General features: G+C 36.6%; 1 protein-coding gene across 3 annotated transcripts in view; it reads right to left on the bottom strand.

Moving 5' to 3' along the window:
- SMYD3 (SET and MYND domain containing 3) overlaps positions 1-19,182 on the bottom strand; it is a gene marked incomplete at its 5' end in the record, with an annotated part of 751,002 nt that overhangs the window by 517,134 nt on the left and 214,686 nt on the right. For all 3 annotated transcript variants that reach the window (XM_079724186.1, XM_079724187.1, XM_079724188.1), the window contains one exon: positions 136-243. In XM_079724186.1, coding sequence (XP_079580312.1) covers positions 136-243 — 108 coding nt within the window. The remainder of the gene's footprint in view (positions 1-135; positions 244-19,182) is intronic.

Genomic DNA, 19,182 nt, shown 5'->3' with positions numbered 1-19,182 from the left:
AAGACACTCCCTGGAATAATCCACCTTCTACCTTAACATGGATTTAAATTCAGTCTTAAATATGAATAATACATGCAATTGCAAGTGCTTATGTTAAATTAAAACCCAAGCATATTTCACAAGTTTTATACTCACAAGTTTGAAAACAACTCTGCCAAGAAGTCGGACAGAGTCGGGAGGATATCTGTGTTTGCAGCTTTTAAGGCATTTGCATTCTCGCTTGTGGTCCTGCCAAGCTTTTCTCTGTTAAGACAAGAGTGAGGAGGGCATATAAGACATAAAAATTTAACTTTCATTTACACTGGTTTTGAATGTTGTGAGTCATCAACACTAATTTCAACAGCCTAAATATACCTGCAAATAGAAAATGAAAGCAATATTCTAATACTATTAATGATCCAGGATTCAGTATGCAATTACCAGGCATGGACATCAAGAACTTCCATTTCACCTCTGTCCTTCAATTTGTCCCTTGGTTATTACCTAACTGGTAGAGTCCAAAGAAAGAATCATTATGTCTTTCTTAATAATTTATAAGATAGCCTTTTAGGTGATTAAATAGGATTCAATAATAGACAGTGATTTTGACTACAAAAAGAAAATATCATTCCAAATTAGAAAATAAAACACATGGTTCAAAAAAATCAAAACAGGGCTGAAAGCTTTCTGAATTTCTGCACTATTATAGTAAGTATAGAAATTTCAGGAGGGCTAACATAAAAAACAGAAAATCTTTTTGTTTTTTTAAGACAAGATAGAAAGGGGTTATTAGCTAAAATGACCAAATGTAATTTTCACCCAGGACCATCTTGGTTTACTTATGTTGTACTGGCCTGATTATTAATAGTGTCCCTTTCCATTCTGAAAAGTGTGGTTTGGATGATAAATTATACAGTCACTTTTCCCAGGATCCTAGCCATGTGCTAGTGGGGCTGAAGAGACCACAGAGCCAGTCACCAATCTCGCAACACTAGGAATAAGAGGACTAAGTGGATGGACATTATCCTTGAGTCCAACGTCAGAAATGCCATGACTCCCTTTACATGGGATTACTTCTATATGGAAATAAAGTCCAGAGTATCCAATATTTAACCCTGGCAAGTGGAAGACAGCTAAACCAAATATCTAGTATGTTCTTTTCCAAATGAGAGTTGGAAGTTCAATCACTCCAAAATTCTGGGCCTATAAAATCCCCATAGAAGAGGTTTCTCTTTTCCACTTACAGCACAACATGCAGCACAACCAAAACAGTAGCAGCAGCTACTTTGAAACTGTGACTCAGATTCAAGTTCAAGACAGCATTTTGTGCAGAAAGACTGCCTGTGTCAGGTTGCTGGGTGAAGGTGTAGTTTGTCTGCTGCTATTTCCTTGTAAACCAAATCTTGGAGACATTGTTTACAAGGGGTACTTCTTTTATCAACTCTATTCACAGTTGCCTCATTTGATTCCTTCATATCCACTATGGCAATGCTCTTAATGTGATTTTTTTCTTTTTAGTATTTATACTTTACTCATTTCTAAATAAAACTGAGTTGCTTTCAAAGTAAAGATATATATGAAATAAGGTTGTAAAATTAGAAACAGAAAATGTAAAAATTATGAAAAAAAAGTCCTCTAGCATTTACTTAGCATTCTACAGTTAGACACATGACTAAGCAATTAAAAAATATTTCATTTGATTTTCACAATAATCCAAATGGTAGATATTGTCATCCTTATATTAAAGATGAAAAAAGTAAGGCTCAAGAGCTGGGATCTAACTACCAAGCTACATAAATATAAAGGGGGGGAGTATAAATTCTTAGTAAGCTAAACAGGAGAGCTAAGTAATTATCGTGCTTGTGTGCAACAATTATTTGAGCTGCCTCACAGGCAAGGCAAAAAGAAAGCATAATGGCTTAAGTAATTCTCATCTGACATAAGAGAAAAACACATAGCTTTACCAAGTATTAAATCACAGGAGGAATTTATTCCAAGAATGCTAATCAGCAAACTGGACAATGTCTTTGACAATAGTTCACAACGCAATGGCCTTTCATAGAGCTACTTTAATGTCAGTAGAATATAACTCAGTGAAAAGAAAAGGTTTCTGTTGTTCAGGGGGCTAGTCTTGGATTAACAATCAGCAAGTACCAATGTGTTGTAAGATCCCTAAAATAAATACGGTTACATTGCCAAATAAGTTTGAAAAATACTTCATATTGTAGACCCTGCTTAGAGATTCGAAATATATTTAGCTTACTAGAAGTTCTAAAATGCTGTATTTAAGAAACTTGTAAAAATAAATTAACACAGTTTCCCATGACTGTTATTGCCATCCTTTGGGAAGTTAGGTTGGTATATACTGACTCAAATATACCTATACATTTTCTTTCCTTCAGCTCGTCTTTGAATGAGGGTGAGTTAAACAGACAAATTTATGATCATTCTCACTGATAGGAAACTAGAGCATGGACATTTTTGATTACTGATTAAAGGGCAAACCATAGTTTTGGTGGAAGAATTTTCATTTGGTATTGAAAGTAAGTGTCTAGCTGAAAACGAATTGTACCTAGTAGAATAAGGCTAAGATAATGGATCAAATGATCTTAAGAGCAGATTTTAATTGATACTTAACTATACGGGATCATCTATAACTCTCTTGTTAAAACCTCTAGTTTTGAGCAGCTCAGCCTCCTGGAAGCTTACCAGGGAAAAGGAACTACAACATGTACCCAAGTTAATGAATCAATTGATCTGTTACATGACATTATTTAGAATGAAACTTCCAAGTTTTAGAAAACTCTTGTCAAAAATGACTTTATTTTTTTAACATAATTAAAATTGAGCTCTTATTTCTCAACAGTAATTAGAAAGCAGAAATATGTTTCTTTAGGCTATTCCTCGATCACTGCATGAAAACATCAGACATACTTACCTTCCCACTTGCTTCAGCAAAAAAAGATGTTCATTCTTCATCTAAAAGCCAAATCAGATCTATATAAATATGGAAAGTAATCATACCACTTGAAACTGGCCTGTAATAGTGTCAACTTTACAGCCTACTTCATTTCTTACCATGATATTAAAAACCATGTTTTTAAAACTTTAATTGTAAGGGTCACATCTTACCATAAGGCTTACTAATAGAAGCATACCACAGAAAAGGCTTACAAAGATATTTTTTAAGCACCTGCATTTGACTTTGAAGCAAAGCTTCACAATCATACAAAAACATTAGGCATTATCTTCACTCTACAAACTTTAACCTTGGTCAAGACCTCAAGGGACACATTATATATCTACCACTTTCTCAAAGGTAACCCCTTGACTTACTTTTTCCTATTTTCTTCTATTACTGCAAATACAGGATGTAATTAAGATTTTGTTCACAATACTGACTGTAATGTTTTCTGTTCTCACAGTTGAAAATTAACCATGATGTACAATAAGCACAAATTAGCGTGAAAGACAAAGGAAATTAAAATATTGCATTAAGAAACAAAGACAATGGGAGACAAGCGTTTTAGATGGGGAAATAAAAAGAAATTAAGATGTCTTTGATTCAATTCCATGTATAAGTACATGTATGACTCAAAAACAACTTCAGATTCTATACATTTTAGTATGTTTTACAGTATTTATAGTGATTTGGAACATAAACTGATTAACTAAACACAGTGGTTTCCAATGGGAGTAATCCTAATCTTGGGAGTTGTTTGGGAATTTTATGGGGGTATTCCTGTTTGTCACAGTGTTTGGGGAGCACCATGTGCACTCACTGGCCAGGAATCAGAGATGCTAGACATCCTGTGTAGGACAGTTCCATAGAATAAAGAATTGCTCCAAATCCAGTAGGACATTTAAATGTCCAATCAGACGTTCTATAAAGGTGACAAACTTGTTTATAATTATCTGAGCCTAGAACTAAACCTCCTTTCACATATAAAAACAAAGACTTTGTTTTTACATAGTCTTAATAGCACAGAATTCTCTATGTAAATCAAGGGAAAACTGCATTTTAAGGACTTTAGCTAAAATTACTCAGTATTTCATAAGGGAATATCACGGAAGCCAACACCAGTTGTAGTATTTCTGTTAACCAATAAAACACATATTCTGATCTGCATTTTGTACTTCCCTTTTCACAGTACTCTGTATAGGTACAAGTATGTGACTCCTTAATTATGTCTTCTGGTCTAGTCACGCCTGAGCATTTACACACTAAAGTACATATTATTTTAAGTTGCCTAATGATTTTTCTCCTTTATGTTCCAGTTATGGCATTTATATTGATATTGAATTTTGAAATATGTAACTAGGTAGATTGTATTACCTAAAAAATTTCATTTCAAGATAGTAGAGAGGACAATAAAAATAACTGTCATAGAAAGATGGAGTTGGGTCTGAGAGAGCTGAAAACCCCAGATCTAGAATAATGCTACAGTTACACAACACACACATACATAACAAAAAATATTTTTAAATAGACAGCCTAGGACACAACCCAGAGAGTCTCACAGTACCGATGACATAGAATCAGGTGTCTAAATTGTTTTTAATCACTGAAGGGAATTCCATGTGTAGCGAAGGCTGAAAAACCACTAAGCTAGACAAAATTAAAAAAGGAGGTCACTATATGTATACTAAATAGATTAAACAACAAAATACTATTCTACACTTATGATTAAACTGTTGCCCTATAGGAATTAACATTTTATAATATTCAGGTGTGAAAAGAGTTTCTAAAGCAGGACATAAAACCCAGAAACCATAAATGAAAAGATGTACACATTAAACTACATAAAAATAAATAACTTGTATATCAGAAGGAAGAAAACCTAATACCACAAATATGGTTGAAAGATAAAGGACAAACTAAGAAAACAAAATTTTAAATATGTATGTAGATAGTGTTAACTGTCACCAAAATACAAAGAGGTCTTATAAAATAACTAAGAAAAGGGTGAATATTTCCATAAAAATAGTAAAAAAAAGTGAAGGACATGAAGAGAAAATTCATGCCTAAAAAAGAAATGCCAATAAACAAAAACTAAAAACCAAACAAGTGATCAAAGAAATGTTAATACAAACAAGATAACATAGGTGACCCATTAGTATAGCAAAGATAAATGAAAATATTAATTCAGAAGTCTCTAGGGTGTAGGGAAGTGGGGATTTTCTAACCTTGTCCTTGGAATTATAAGTTTCCCTAATCTTTCTGATGGGTGTTTGGTAGTAAATATCAGGATTTTCAATGTGCATTTTGCTGGCACAGAAATAATATTTATAATGCAATTAATCCTAATTTAAATGATGTACATAAATAAGCTTAAGAATGCTCATTGTAGATTTGCTAAAATACTGGAAATTGGCAATAATTTTCCAGCTTTTCCTATAAGAAAAACCTACTTTTGTTTTTCTCTTTATACTTTCCCAATACTGTTATCTTTGACTAATATCATGTATTATATTTATAAATAAAAGCAAAACATAATTATCTTTCTTATATCTAATAACTGTGATTCAGGGAGAAGCATTTTTATATGAAAAAGAAAGCAAAATCACGGTTATAAACAACTTTTTTTTTTTTTTTTTTTGCGGTACACAGGCCTCTCACCGCTGTGGCCTCTCCCATTGCGGAGCACAGGCTCCAGACGCGCAGGCCCAGCGGCCATGGCTCACGGGCCCAGCCGCTCCGCGGCATGTGGGATTCTCCTGGACCGGGGCACGAACCTGCATACCCTGCATCGGCAGGCGGACCCTCAACCACTGCGCCACCAGGGAAGCCCTAATAAACAACTTTTTAACGTTTGTTTATTTTGGAAAACCTGGTTGTAACTCAAAAAATCTTTTAAATGTATTAATTTTTAAATGTTAAAAAATGCTTCAATGAATTCTTTTGTAATACCAATGAAATCTTTTGTAACGCAAAGACTTAGTAAACTTTTATCAATTTTTAAATATTTTATTTTTAGCTTTGTTTATGTCTGTTTTCTTAAATAAGTATACTACCAACTAGGTGCAGCATGCAACAGGTGTTCAACCGATATCTGATGATTTATTCTAAAATCAGTACCATTTAGGACATATAATTTACTATATATTTACCACTGTTTATTTGAAATTAAGGTCATGCAAAAAGAAGGTCAGGAAAATCCCTAGCAACTCTTGCTTTGGCCAGTCTGGGATGGTCTTGATTGCTTAATTATGAAAGGAGAAGATTGATGCGATGTTACAATAGAAAGAGAAAATCCATTTATTTCTTCTTTCTTACACAAAATAACGTTTACACTATTATTGTAACATTTCCCTCCCTGCCTTGGATACAAAGCCACTACAGCTCAATAACCCATTTAAATACTATTTAACATTGAATTTTGGTTGGATTAAATACTCATTTTAGGGCAGCTTATTATTTTGTGGGATGGAATGTGGGAAGGATCAATACGTATTAAATCCAGTTTCAGTAAAACACATCTAATTCACAATCAGGGCTCACTAGACGTTTATTCTGTAAGAGGACTGGATTCAATCATATCTAAGGTAGCCTCTCAATGATAAAAATCTATGATTCTGTAATACCCATTCATAACAAATAATCTGAATTATGTCAAAAAGGCTTGAAACCGCCCCATGTTAGGCTTACAGAGAACTGAAAATTTGGAATGGTATTTTCCTCAGATTTGGGGCTATTTAAAAGAAATTGCCTTAAAATATGTAAAAAAGAAACGAATTCTTTTAAGCCAGCTTATTCAACAAGCTCATTTTGTGATTAATGACCACTATTAATTGAACATTTTCTACATGAAATATTGTCATGATTTTTTTTAACCACATGTTCATGACTCATTCCGCTTTCAATCAATAATCTACAGAGGTCTGCTATAGGCAAAACTTAGGATAGTTGAGTTGCCATGCAACTTGCAGGAAAGAAAAGAGACCCAATAGTTTTCCATTCACTTACAGGTTGCTTAATAGCAAATAAATAATATCTTCTGTATGCGTCAAATGTAGTACACTAATGAATTACAGGTTGACAGATGCATGAAGACCTGAAAAGCTGGAATCTGGGAAAAGAAAACTGGAAAGCTAAGAACGCTGGCTAACAAGCTATAGTTGACTGACAGGTATTGATTAAAATCTTGCGTAAAATCTCCTTAGAGCACACTAGAGACCTAGTGATAGACATTAGACTTAGCACTTTAAAAGCTTTCTGGATGCTGTAACAAATGTAGAACATGAGTGCCTTCCCACTAGCCTTAATCAAATTAGACAGATAGGGCCAAATATAAAGACAGAATAAGGCAGGAGGATGGTCATAGGGCAAGAAGTTGACAAAAGAAACAAGAATAAAGTATTACTCCTTAGGAAAATGGGAATTACAGTTTCTTGGTTAATTGACGAACCTTATAATAAATAAAAACATTACAGTCCCAAAGTAAGTCAATCTAGTACAAGATTCAGGTCAAATCCATTTTGCCACTTGTTTCTGTAAAGTTTTATTGAAACATAGCCAATTCATAGTATTACACTCACTAATTTCATACTATGACAACAGAGTTGAATAGTTATGACAGAAATCCTATGGTCCACAAAGCCTAACATGTTTATTATCTGGCCCTCTACCGAAAAAGTTTGCCAATCTCTGATCTAGTGAGAGGTCATATCAAGATGGAATTACCTAATTGATACATTTTAGCTGGAAGGGCAAAATAAATCATTCACCTCTAAGGACTTCTTTTAAAGAAACTTCCATGCTAGATTGATCAAAATGTCAATGCCGAGTTCTAGTGGAACATGGCAGATGGGGCACATGCACTTTATCTCCCCAACACAAGTAATTATCAAGTTTTTAACTCCCAAAGTGAACCAGAAGGGCCATCAATGGATGAGGTGTTTAACCTCATTTCCATTACGTCAGAAAGTCGGGGTAAGAGAACAGGCTACAGAAACAGGGCAAAGGAGGCTACCTCAAAGTGGCAGGTAACTTTGGAGGCAGTTACCTTCAAAGTCTTTGACTCCTGCCAAACAGAACTCCAACAAGAATTTAGAATTGAAGACTACATATGGGACAGAGAATGGGATTGAAAAGTGACTGAAAAAGAGACAGTTAACCAGAAGTCTGTATACCACAGGGTCCCAAAACACCTTCTTACTATTGGCACGATTTTGAGTAAGCAGTGGAGTGTTAAAATGGAGACTCTAGTTGAATGTAACGCTAAGAGTATCACTGATCTAGACCATTTCTTTAGCCTTCTGTTTGGTCTTCCTTCCCCAATGCTTACCATCTTATAATGGTTCCCTCAAACAGCAGTCTCATTCTTTGAGTGGCTGAAAGGTTGTGATCACTTTATCACAGAGGAAGAAATAAGATCTATGCATACTTAATGGTTCTGCAGTGAGCAATATTTTTTAAAGAATGTATTGAGATATAAATTACATTACAATAAAATGGACCCATTTTAAGAGTACAGTTTTATGTAACCAACACCAGAATTAAGATATAGATTGTCAGGGCTTCCCTGGTGGCGCAGTGGTTGAGAGTCCGCCTGCCAATGCAGGGGACACAGGTTCGAGCCCTAGTCTGGGAAGATCCCACATGCCGCAGAGCAACTGGGCCCGTGAGCCATGGCCGCTGGGCCTGCGCGTCCGGAGCCTGTGCTCCGCAATAAGAGAGGCTGCGACAGTGAGAGGCCCACACACCACAATGAAGAGTGGCCCCCTGCTCGCTGCAACTAGAGAAAGCCCTCGCACAGATACGAAGACCCAACACAGCCAAAAATAAAAATAAATAAAATTAAAAAAAAAAAAGATATAGATTGTCATTACTCCCACAAGTTCCTTTGTGGGGCTTTACTTTCAACCCCTCAATCCCTGGCAACCAGTAATCTGGTCTCCATCATTACAGACTAGTTGTGCCTGTCCCAGAACAGTACTACTTCTTTCTATCTGGCTTTATTTCCTCCGTATAATGTTTCTGAGATTCACTCATGTTGCTGTATATATCAATAGTTCTCTTTTATGGCTGAGTAACAGTAAATTGTGGGTGTATCTATGTGTGTATACACACACACACACACACACACACTACCTAGGAGTAGAATTGCTGGGTTAGTTGGTAAGTGCACATTTAACACTTTTAGAAACTACCAAACTTTTCCAAAGCAGTTGTAACATATCACATTCCCACCAGCAGAGTATGAGGTTCCAGTTGTTCTTCCTTGCATGCACTTGGTATAGTCAGTCTTTCTCATTTTAGCCTTTCTAGTGGGTATGTAATGGTATCTCATTGTGGTTTTCATTTTCATTTCTCTGATGACTAATGATGTTAAGCATCTTCTACTGTATATCTTACTGAGGGGTCTATTCAAATCTTTTGTCCATTTTACTGGGTAATCTTACTACTGAATTGTAAGCACTGTTTAAAAATTATGGATACAACTCTTTGGTTGGATATATATGCATTACAAATATTTTCCCCAGCCTGTGGCTTGTCTTTTCATTTTCTTAGTGATGTCTTCAAAGAGCAGAAGGGTTCACTTTGCTAAAGTTCACTTTATAGATATGTCTTGTATAGTGAGTGCTTTCTGTGTCCAGCCTGAGAAACTTGACCTACCCCAGGTCCAAAGATTTTCTCCTAAGTTTTCTTCTAAAAGTTTTAGAGCTTTAGCTTTTAAGTCTGTAATCTATTATGAGACTTTGGTGGGGAAAAACTGTATTTATATCATTTCTTTTCCATGTGCATATCTATCACAATTTGTTGAAAAGACGATCCTTTCAACATTGAATTACCTTGTCACCTCTGCAGAAAATCAACTGGCTATACATGTGTGGGGTTGCATTTATATTTTTAAAATTTTCTGTATATTATGATATTCTGACATCTTAAAAACCTTTCTGGCTGGAAAGAGAGACTGCCCATCCCAGAGCTAGGCAATTCTTAGAGACAGCAAAAGGCTCAGCAGGGAGCATGCCTTTGATATGCAAACTAACCAATCCAGAGCCCTATCTCTCTGCTTTAAAATTCATAGAGCCAGGTACCAGGAATGGAGAGGCCACTCCTATAGCTCAAAGCCCTCTTGAATTATTCAAATTGGCCAATCCTAAACTGTTTACCTTACCGTGCCTTGCCTTTCCTGATGAAACCTTTTTTTTTTTTTAAGTTTTATTGGAGTATAGTTGCTTTACAATGTTGTGTTAGTTTCTACTGTACAGCAAAGTGAATCAGCTATAGGTATACATATATCCCCTATTTTTTGGATTTCCTTCCCATTTAGGTCAACACAGAGCATTGCGTAGAGTTCCCTGTGCTATACAGTAGGTTCTCATTAGTTATCTATTTTATACATAGTATCAATAGTGTATATATGTCAATCCCAATCTCCCAATTCATCCCACCCACCCCCCTTTGTTCTCTACATCTGTGTCTCTATTTCTGTTTTGTAAATAAGATCGTCTATTCCAATTTTTTCAGATTCCACATGTATGCGTTAATATACGATGTTGGTTTTTCTCTTTCTGACTTACTTCACTCTGTATGACAGTCTCAAGGTCCATCCACGTCTCTACAAATGACCCAATTTCGTTCCTTTTTATGGCTGAGTAATCCTGTGGAAACCTTAATAAAGGCTCTAGCCTCAGTTTTCCCCTTTCTTCTCCTTTCTGCCTCCAGACCACCCTGAGGCTTCCCGCACATGATGCTGTGCGGCAATCCATCCCTCCTGTTTCTAGGATCTATGAGTATAATAAACTTTTTCCTGAGTCTCTCTGAGTCCTCTCTTGTGGCCATAGCTAACTATCACATAAAAGAACACAGAACGGGGCCAATTTCTAGACTCTCTATTCCAGGGGTCCCCAGTCCCCCGGCCACAGACCGGTACCAGTCCACAGCCTGTTAAGAACCGAGACGCACAGCAGGAGGCAAGCGAGTGAAGCTTCATCTGCCGCTCCCCATGGCTCACATTACCGCCTGCACCATCCCCCAACCCCATCCATGGAAAAACTGTCTTCCAGGAAACCAGTCCCTGGTGCCAAAAAGGTTGGGGACCGTCGCTCTATTCTATTCGTTGCTCTAGAAGTCTATCCTAACACCACTGTCTTCATTACTGTAGCTTTAGAGTAAGTGTTTAAATCAAGTGGTCTAAGTCCTCCAACTTTGCTGTTCTTCTACATAAGGGACTCAGTTTAAGTCTTTTGCATTTCCACATAAATTTCAGTCAGCTTATCAATCTGTGGGACTTTGAATGGGACTGCATTGAATCTGAATCTAGAAAGTGATATTTTAAAAATCACTTATGACTTTTTACTGATTTTGACTTTTTAAAATCATTACGTGGGACTTAATTTTGTGTTCTAGAACAGCATGTAAATATCATTAACCTTGACAATATAAAAGTAAAGGTACAGCTGGCAAATTATGGAAAATAGAGTGATAAGAGAGGAAAGAGTGGGAATACTAATATCTTCACCTTAAAGGTAGGGAATCAAAAGATACGATCTACAATTGATAAACACAGATGGAGGCTTGCACATATTGTTTAAAGTTACAGACATGAGAAAAGGAAACTGAACCTAATAGACATATAATAACAGTTATTGCAAATCTAACACAGCCAAAGCAGATTTTTCCCACCTAAAACTGGGTCTATTACGCTATTACATGGGAGTCTTGTCTTCCCCATGTCAGTAAATGGAATCATCATCTACCCAATTGCTAAAGCCAAAAACCAAGGAGTCATTCTTTTTTTTTTTTCTTTTTTTGGCCATACTGCGCAGCTTGTGGGATCTTAGTTCCCCAACCAGGGATCAAACCCACGCCCCTTGCATTGGAAGCGCAGAGTCTTAACCACTGGACAGCCAGGAAAGTGCCCAAGGAGTCATTCTTGATTCTTTTCTTTCCCTCTCCATCCCCATATTCATTCTTCTTACATTTTTTCATGAAGTCCCAGCCCCCATTCTGAGCAAGTATATCCAGTTGCCTATTCAACATCTCCATGTATATGTTTAATAGGCACAAACTAAAAATTTGTAAATTAGAATTCTCTTCTCAGAACCTACTCTTCAATAAGATTTCTTTAAGTCACTAAATAGCACCACCATTCACCCAAAGTTGCTGAGGGCAGAAACTTAAAAGTTCTATCTCTGGGACTTCCCTGGTAGTCCAGTGGGTAAGACTCCGCGCTCCCAATGCGGGGGCCCGGGTTCGATCGCTGGTCAGGGACCTAGATCCTGAATGCATGCTGCAACTAAAGAGCTCGCATGCTGTGACTAAGAGTCCGCATGCCGCAACTAAGTCCACATGCCGAAGCTAAAAAAAGAGCCCACATGCCGCAGCTAAGACCCGGCGCAGCCTAAATAAATAAATAAATAAATATTAAATGGAACTCCATTTTAAAAAAAAGTTCTATCTCTGACTGTTCTTGTCTCACCTCTTACATCTAATCTATTAGCAAACTCTTTCAGTTACACCTGCAAAATACATCTCAAATCCAATCATTTCTTACCACCTCTACTGCTACCACTCTAATCCAAGCCATCAGAGCTCTTGACTAGATCAGTGCTTGCATATGTTGAGTTCTCAACTTGAATGGATGAATGCAACCATGAGCAAATTCAGTCAGTTCTTCCTTCAAAAGATACCCCAAATCTAACCAATTCTTTTTGCTGTTGCTACTCTAGTCCTAGCCACCATTATATAGCAACCAGACTAGTGTAACAACCTCCTAACTGGTTTCTCAGCCTCTATCCTTGCCCTCCTATAACCTATCCCCACAGCACTCAGGAAAATTCCTTTAAAATCTCAGACCATAATACTGATCCCCACTCCCCTTCCCAGAACCCTACAGTAGCAGCCCATCACACATGGAACAAAATGTTTATTTTTAGCCATAGTACACAATGGCCTCATAACCTGGTCCCTCCTATCTCTCTAATCTATCTCCTACAACTCTCTTTGTTGCTTACTCTGGTCCACCATACTGGCCTTCTTGTCCTTCAGTGAACACACCATATTCATTCCTGCTTTTACATGTGATGTACATCAAACCTGAAACTCCCTTCTCCAATCTTCACATGTCTTACTTCTTTCAGATCGCCACTCAAATGCCACCTCCTGAGAGGTCTTAGGTAGACAGATAGACAAATATAGAAATAGTTATCTCACTATAGATATAGATATAGATATGGATATGGATATATATACATAGATATATCTCTTTCTCAATATCTATATATTAGATATAAAGAAGTTAAATATATATGTATATGTACATACGTGTGTATATGTATTCACACACACACACACACACATATGTAAAAATAGCCTCCCAATCCCTATCATTTTCTCTTACTCCCTTTATTTTAGGCATAAAAGTAAGACAATATTATATATTTGTCTCACAAGGAAAATGAAAGCTCCATAAAGGCAAGGGTTTTCTGTGTCTTGTTCAGTAATATTGTGCCAGAGCCAAGAAAAGTCCTGGCATCAGCACTAATATTTGCTGAGTAAATTAATGGATGGATGAATCCATTATCAAGTCCTTCAAGTCTTAACTCATTGGCCTCACCTCCAACTGCTTTTTTTCCCTATGATTTATTTTTTAAGACATTAATTTTTAGAGCAGTTTTAAGTTCACAGCATTGAGAGGAAAGTACATAAAGTTCCCAGATACCTACTCTCTGCCCCCCACACATGTACAGCCTCCTCTGTTATCAACATCCTCATGTATGTTACAACTGATGGACTTAGGCGGACACATCATTATCACCCAAGTCCATAGTGTACATTAGGGTTCACTCTTGGTGTCAAACATTCTATGGGTTTGAACAAATGACATGTATCCACCATTATCCAACTCCTTTTTTTCCTCAAAGAAGTATAATTTAAATTTATTAATAATTAGTTTTTTTAAATTCTGAGAACCAGGTGTGTAATGAACTAGAAAAAATGTTTTTGACAAAGTCTCAGTTTTGACCACTAAATTTCTCTATTTTCCAGCTAACCAGAAGCAACTATAACTCAAAAACATGAAGAACACATAATTTCACAATACTCTGTAAAAAGCAGGGCAAGAAAGTTATTTTAGCATTATTCAATTGTAAGTCATTCAGTCATTTTTGTTTGTGGTGATATTTGGTAAAATAATAAGGATACACACTCTGGTAAAAGATTTTTTTCATATGAATTTGTGAATCTGTTTACCTCAAACTCCTCTTCATTCCTCTAACATGACAAGCTATTTTCCTCTTCAGTGCCTTTACATTCGCTGTTCCTTTTACATTAAAAAAAAAAAAAAAAAAACTGTTCTGAGATCTTTCCGTGGCTGGGTATTTTTAGACTCCAGCCAAATGTCACCTATATAGGAAGCCCTTCTGTAACCATCTGTGCAATGGCAAGCTCACGCTCATCCAAATCACACTCACTCATATAATCATGGCATTTGTTACTGTCTCCTCACTCCTATAAACTTTACGAAAGCCAGGACCTTGTTTACTTGTTCATTGCTAACTGCCCACCACCAACTTAGAACACTGACTAGCTAGCAGGTACTCAATAAATATTTATTGGATAGACTTTGGATGAATGGAGAATCCTGATATAGCTATATAAAAAGACAGAGAGGAAGTAGATGCTGACATAGGTGAGCTAAATTCTGTTGTCTATCAGAGCAGGAAGTTAATAGATAATGCCTATACTGATGAATTAAGACATATTAAAACCTTAAAAATACATTCCAACATACATTAGGTACAGACAAATACTGTTTGATTCCACTTGTACGAGGTACCTAGAACAGTCAAATTCATAGTCAGAAAGTACGTCGGTAGATGCCAGGGGCCGGGGGGTGGTGGAGGGGAAGGGGGAATGGGAAGTTAGTGTTAAAGGGGACACCGTTTCAGTTTAGGAAGGTGAAAAATTCGGGAGATGGATGATGGTGAGAGTTGTACAACAACGTGAATGTACTTAGTGCCACTGAACTGTACAGTTAAATATGGTTAAAATACTATGTTTCATATTATGTGACTTTTACCACAATAAAAAAATTTTTTTTAATTATCTCCCCCTATAGAATTTATATTATACACAGGCAAGGATATTTGTCTGCTTATTTTTTCCCCTGGATGCATCCCTGAGTGCCAATAATAGTCACTGGCTCCATAATTTTTGAGTAAGAGAAGAGGATTAAGAAAGTGTCACAATCTAGAAATGCAGCAGACCCAGCTTGATGGCTCTAAATAAACATTTGTTGAATAAAAGAAAAAAAAAGACATATTATTATGTCTCACTTATATGCGGAATCTAAAAAAAAAAACTATTGGGACTTTCCTGGTGGTGCAGTAGTTAAGAATCTGCGCTCCCAATGCAGGGCGCCTGGGTTCGATCCCTGGTCAGGGAACTAGATCCCACATGCATGCTGCAACTAAGAGTTCACATGCCACAACTAAGTAGCCCGTGAGCCGCAACTAAGGAGTCTGCCTGCCACAACTAAGACCTGGCGCAACCAAATAAATTAATAAAATAAATAAAAATAAATTAAAAAAAATTTAGATACAGAGAACAGACAGGTGTTTGCCAGAGGCAGGAGATGGGGTAAGTGGGGGAGGGGAGAAATGGGTGAAGATGATCAAATGGTTTATAAGAATTAAATAATTCCTGGGGAGGGCTTCCTTGGCGGTGCAGGGGTTGACTCCGTGCTTCCAATGCAGGGGGCACAGGTTCAATTCCTCGTTGGGGAACTAAGATCCTACATGCCATGCAGCGTGGTCAAAACAAAAAACAAACAAACAAAAAATTCCTGGGGATGTAACGTACAGGTTGGCGACTATAGTTAACAATACTGTATTGTATATTTGAAAGTCGCTAAGAGAGTAGATCTTAAATGTTCTCATCACAAGAAAAAATATTATAATTACATGTGGCAATGGATGTTAACTAAACTTATTGTCGTGATCATTTTGCCATATATACACCTATCAAATCATTATGTTGTATATCTAAAACTAATACAATGTTATATCCCACTTATATTTCCATCTAAAAAAGAAATATTACTACAGACAGGTTATTTAGAGATGATGTAATTTTAAAAATCAAATTCAACAATTATCACTGATAAATGTATTCATTCATTCATTCACTCAACAAATTATGCTACATCGGCAGCAGTGACCCATGCACAGAGCATACCTTCAAGGAGCCTGACATCTAACTACAGAAACAGGCAATTAACCCCAAAATTAACACAATTAAATTTCTGTATGATAAAGGAGGGATACAAACTAGTCTCAGGGGGTTAGGAAAAAGGGAGTGACATTTAATCTGAGTTCTAAAGGATAAATAGGAGTTCAGTAGCTAGGGGGAGAGGTCTGCTCCAGACACATGGACTTACATAGCCAAAGGCCCAGAAGTAAAAACGTGGCAAAGTCTGCCAGTTTGAATTTCACCCTGAGGAAAGAGAGGGCCAGGGTTTCAAGCTGGTGAGTGACAGATCATGCTTACATTCTAGAATAAAATAATCACTCTGGTTCCTGTGTAGAGAAGAGAATAGAAGCTTGTAACAGTTTAAAGACTGCAGCTAACCTAGGAAAGAGATCATGGTAACATGCACAAGAGTAGTGGTAGAGAGGCTAGAGAGAAGTGAACCAATTCAGATCTTCAGGTGGTAGAATCAGCAGGACGTGGTGATTAAGAGGATTTGGAGCCAAGAAAGAACATAAATCAGAGCTGATGACACTCTGGCAACTAGGACTGCTGAGTGGCTGGTGAGATTATTCACTGAGGTTGAAAAATGAGAAGGAAAGCAGGTCTGGGGTAAGATAATGCGCTCAGATATAAATATATGGCATTTCAGATACCGGTGCAACACCCAAATAGAGGTGCCCCGTAAGATATGGGTCTGGTGCTCAGGAGAAAGGAGGAGGCTGGAGATGGAGAACTGAGAATAATTAATACACAGATGTCAACTGAAGACATGGGAGTAGATGGGATCACTCTGCAGGCAAATATAAAGCGAGAAAAGAAAAGCTCAGGCCTGCAGACATTTGCAGAAGTCAAAAAGTTAAATATGATCAAATAATTTTAACCTTTATACAATATTCCCTTTTTGTTTACAGTTAGATACAAAGCCAACTTTTCTACAGAGCATCCAGTACATATTCTATCAGCCTGAAGCCTGGCACAGAGCTATTTATAAAAACCAAGGGCTTGGCTTTCTTCATTATCATCACTTTGGGTATGATACTACAGAAACCAACTTATTAAATCACGCTGTTAAGTGCTTAGTAATGTGGAATTCATCAAAAATGAATCAAATCATTCTACAACTAAACATAAAATGCACACTCAAAAATATGATTCACATTTTTAAAGAGGCCTATAATTATCAACATAAAATAGAGCCTCTTTCTGCTAATATAGTACTTTTTAAAAGTATGTAAACTGCAATTTGATGTGGTACCCAGCTGCTTGTTTTGCTCCGCAATTAATTCAATTAGAAATGTACATATTATGAATCAAAGTAAATCCAGCAGAGATGAAATAGTAATTGGTGAATTTGCTTAAAACTGGTTTACTTGCTATCTATATTATAAATTTTGAGAATGTTTTTTCATAAGAAAACTTAGCCTGTTCCTCCTCTTTGATCTCATAATCATCTGTGATATGCTGATTATGCCAATATAGAAATTAGACTGGATCCAATATATAACCCCTCTATTACATTATATGACACCTCATAACAAGGTATATACAGAGGAATACAAACAGTTCTGTACATAGCAGTAAATATATACATGTATGTGTATACTATGTATGACGCATAGACTAACAGTTTGGTGTGTATCCTCCACTCACAAAACAAACACAGAGAGACTACCTCTGGAAAAGAGAAGTAGGAATGGGGGAAGAATGCTTGAGGAAGACTTTTACTTTTTACTCTGTATTAGTCTATACTGTGCTAATTTTTATAATGTAAATGTATCCTTGTATCACTTATGTTTAAAAATGAAGTGTGAAAACTGATGCCACTGATACCTTCCTGATGAGCACAGGGGACATTATACCCTATAACACCTCAGCTTCTTGTGGACAGCTCACTGATGCTATGGCCCCATACATCAAACGCTAAGCTACTGACAAAAGTTATGTCCCCTTAGGGTAAACGTATTTTGGATTTTATGTTATGAATTAGCATCCTCTATATCAATTTCCATTCCAAGTGCTTCTGTTCATTACTGTTCATAGTTCAGCGTGTCAGTTTAATTTTGTGCTGCTTTGTAGGTATCCACAATAATTACAATGTTTAATGCTGTACCTTAAGGGTGAGCTTAACAGAGCAGTTTAAATGCATATGTTCTGGCCATTCTTTGACTCCCATCCCATCTCCTCTACACACACACCCTATCCCCCGCACACATACAAGCATGTCCACTAGCTGTGTTATGTATGATATCTTTCATCTTACTAGCTATTTTCCCACTACCTTCTACAGTATATCTGACGATGACATTATTATTGATGCTACAGTAAACAGCTAATATATGTGGTAAAAATACATGCACTATAATGAATCAAAATGACATACCTACCCACCAGACTCCCTCTACTCATTCTAATCAGATAATGGGTTTTGTTGTTTTTTTTCCTTGAGTGTACTACAAAAGGAGGAAGTAGGCCTGGGGAAAAACAGTCATAAAAACAAGGGAAAATAAAAGTAAATGTTTAGCTCATTGAGAACAGAAAGGAAGCTCAACTAGAAAATCTGTATCAAATAATATAATTCATTTGGTTCTATATGTAGTCTTCTTAACTTGAAGTTCCCTGAAACATGGGTGGCAAGTGACACAGACACCAACCCTCCAATTAGACTTTTTATTATGACCTAATTCATTAGAGCATAATTAAATTTCTTATTAAATGATTAACCATAAGGTTAGAAGAAAAGGTCATGTTGAATGTTAATTATACATCCTTTAAAGAATTTCAAAGATGTTAACAGCAGTACTCTCAGACTGTCAGTTGTTGTTAATTAACTCAAACTCTTAGAAGGCAATTGAGCATTCTCTTTAAAAATTCAAAATGCATATATCCTTTTACTAATCAATACAACGGGGAAGAATTTATCCTACAATCAATTTGCACAAGTGTGCAAAAATGTGCACGAAAGGATGACTGGTGCAGTACTGGCAATACCAAATATTGGG

The sequence above is a fragment of the Hyperoodon ampullatus genome (assembly GCF_949752795.1).
Source record: "Hyperoodon ampullatus genome assembly, chromosome: 2".
Classification (NCBI taxonomy): Eukaryota; Metazoa; Chordata; class Mammalia; order Artiodactyla; family Ziphiidae; genus Hyperoodon; species Hyperoodon ampullatus.
Note: the sequence above shows the minus strand (reverse complement) of the source record. Positions and strands in the feature narration are given on the sequence as shown.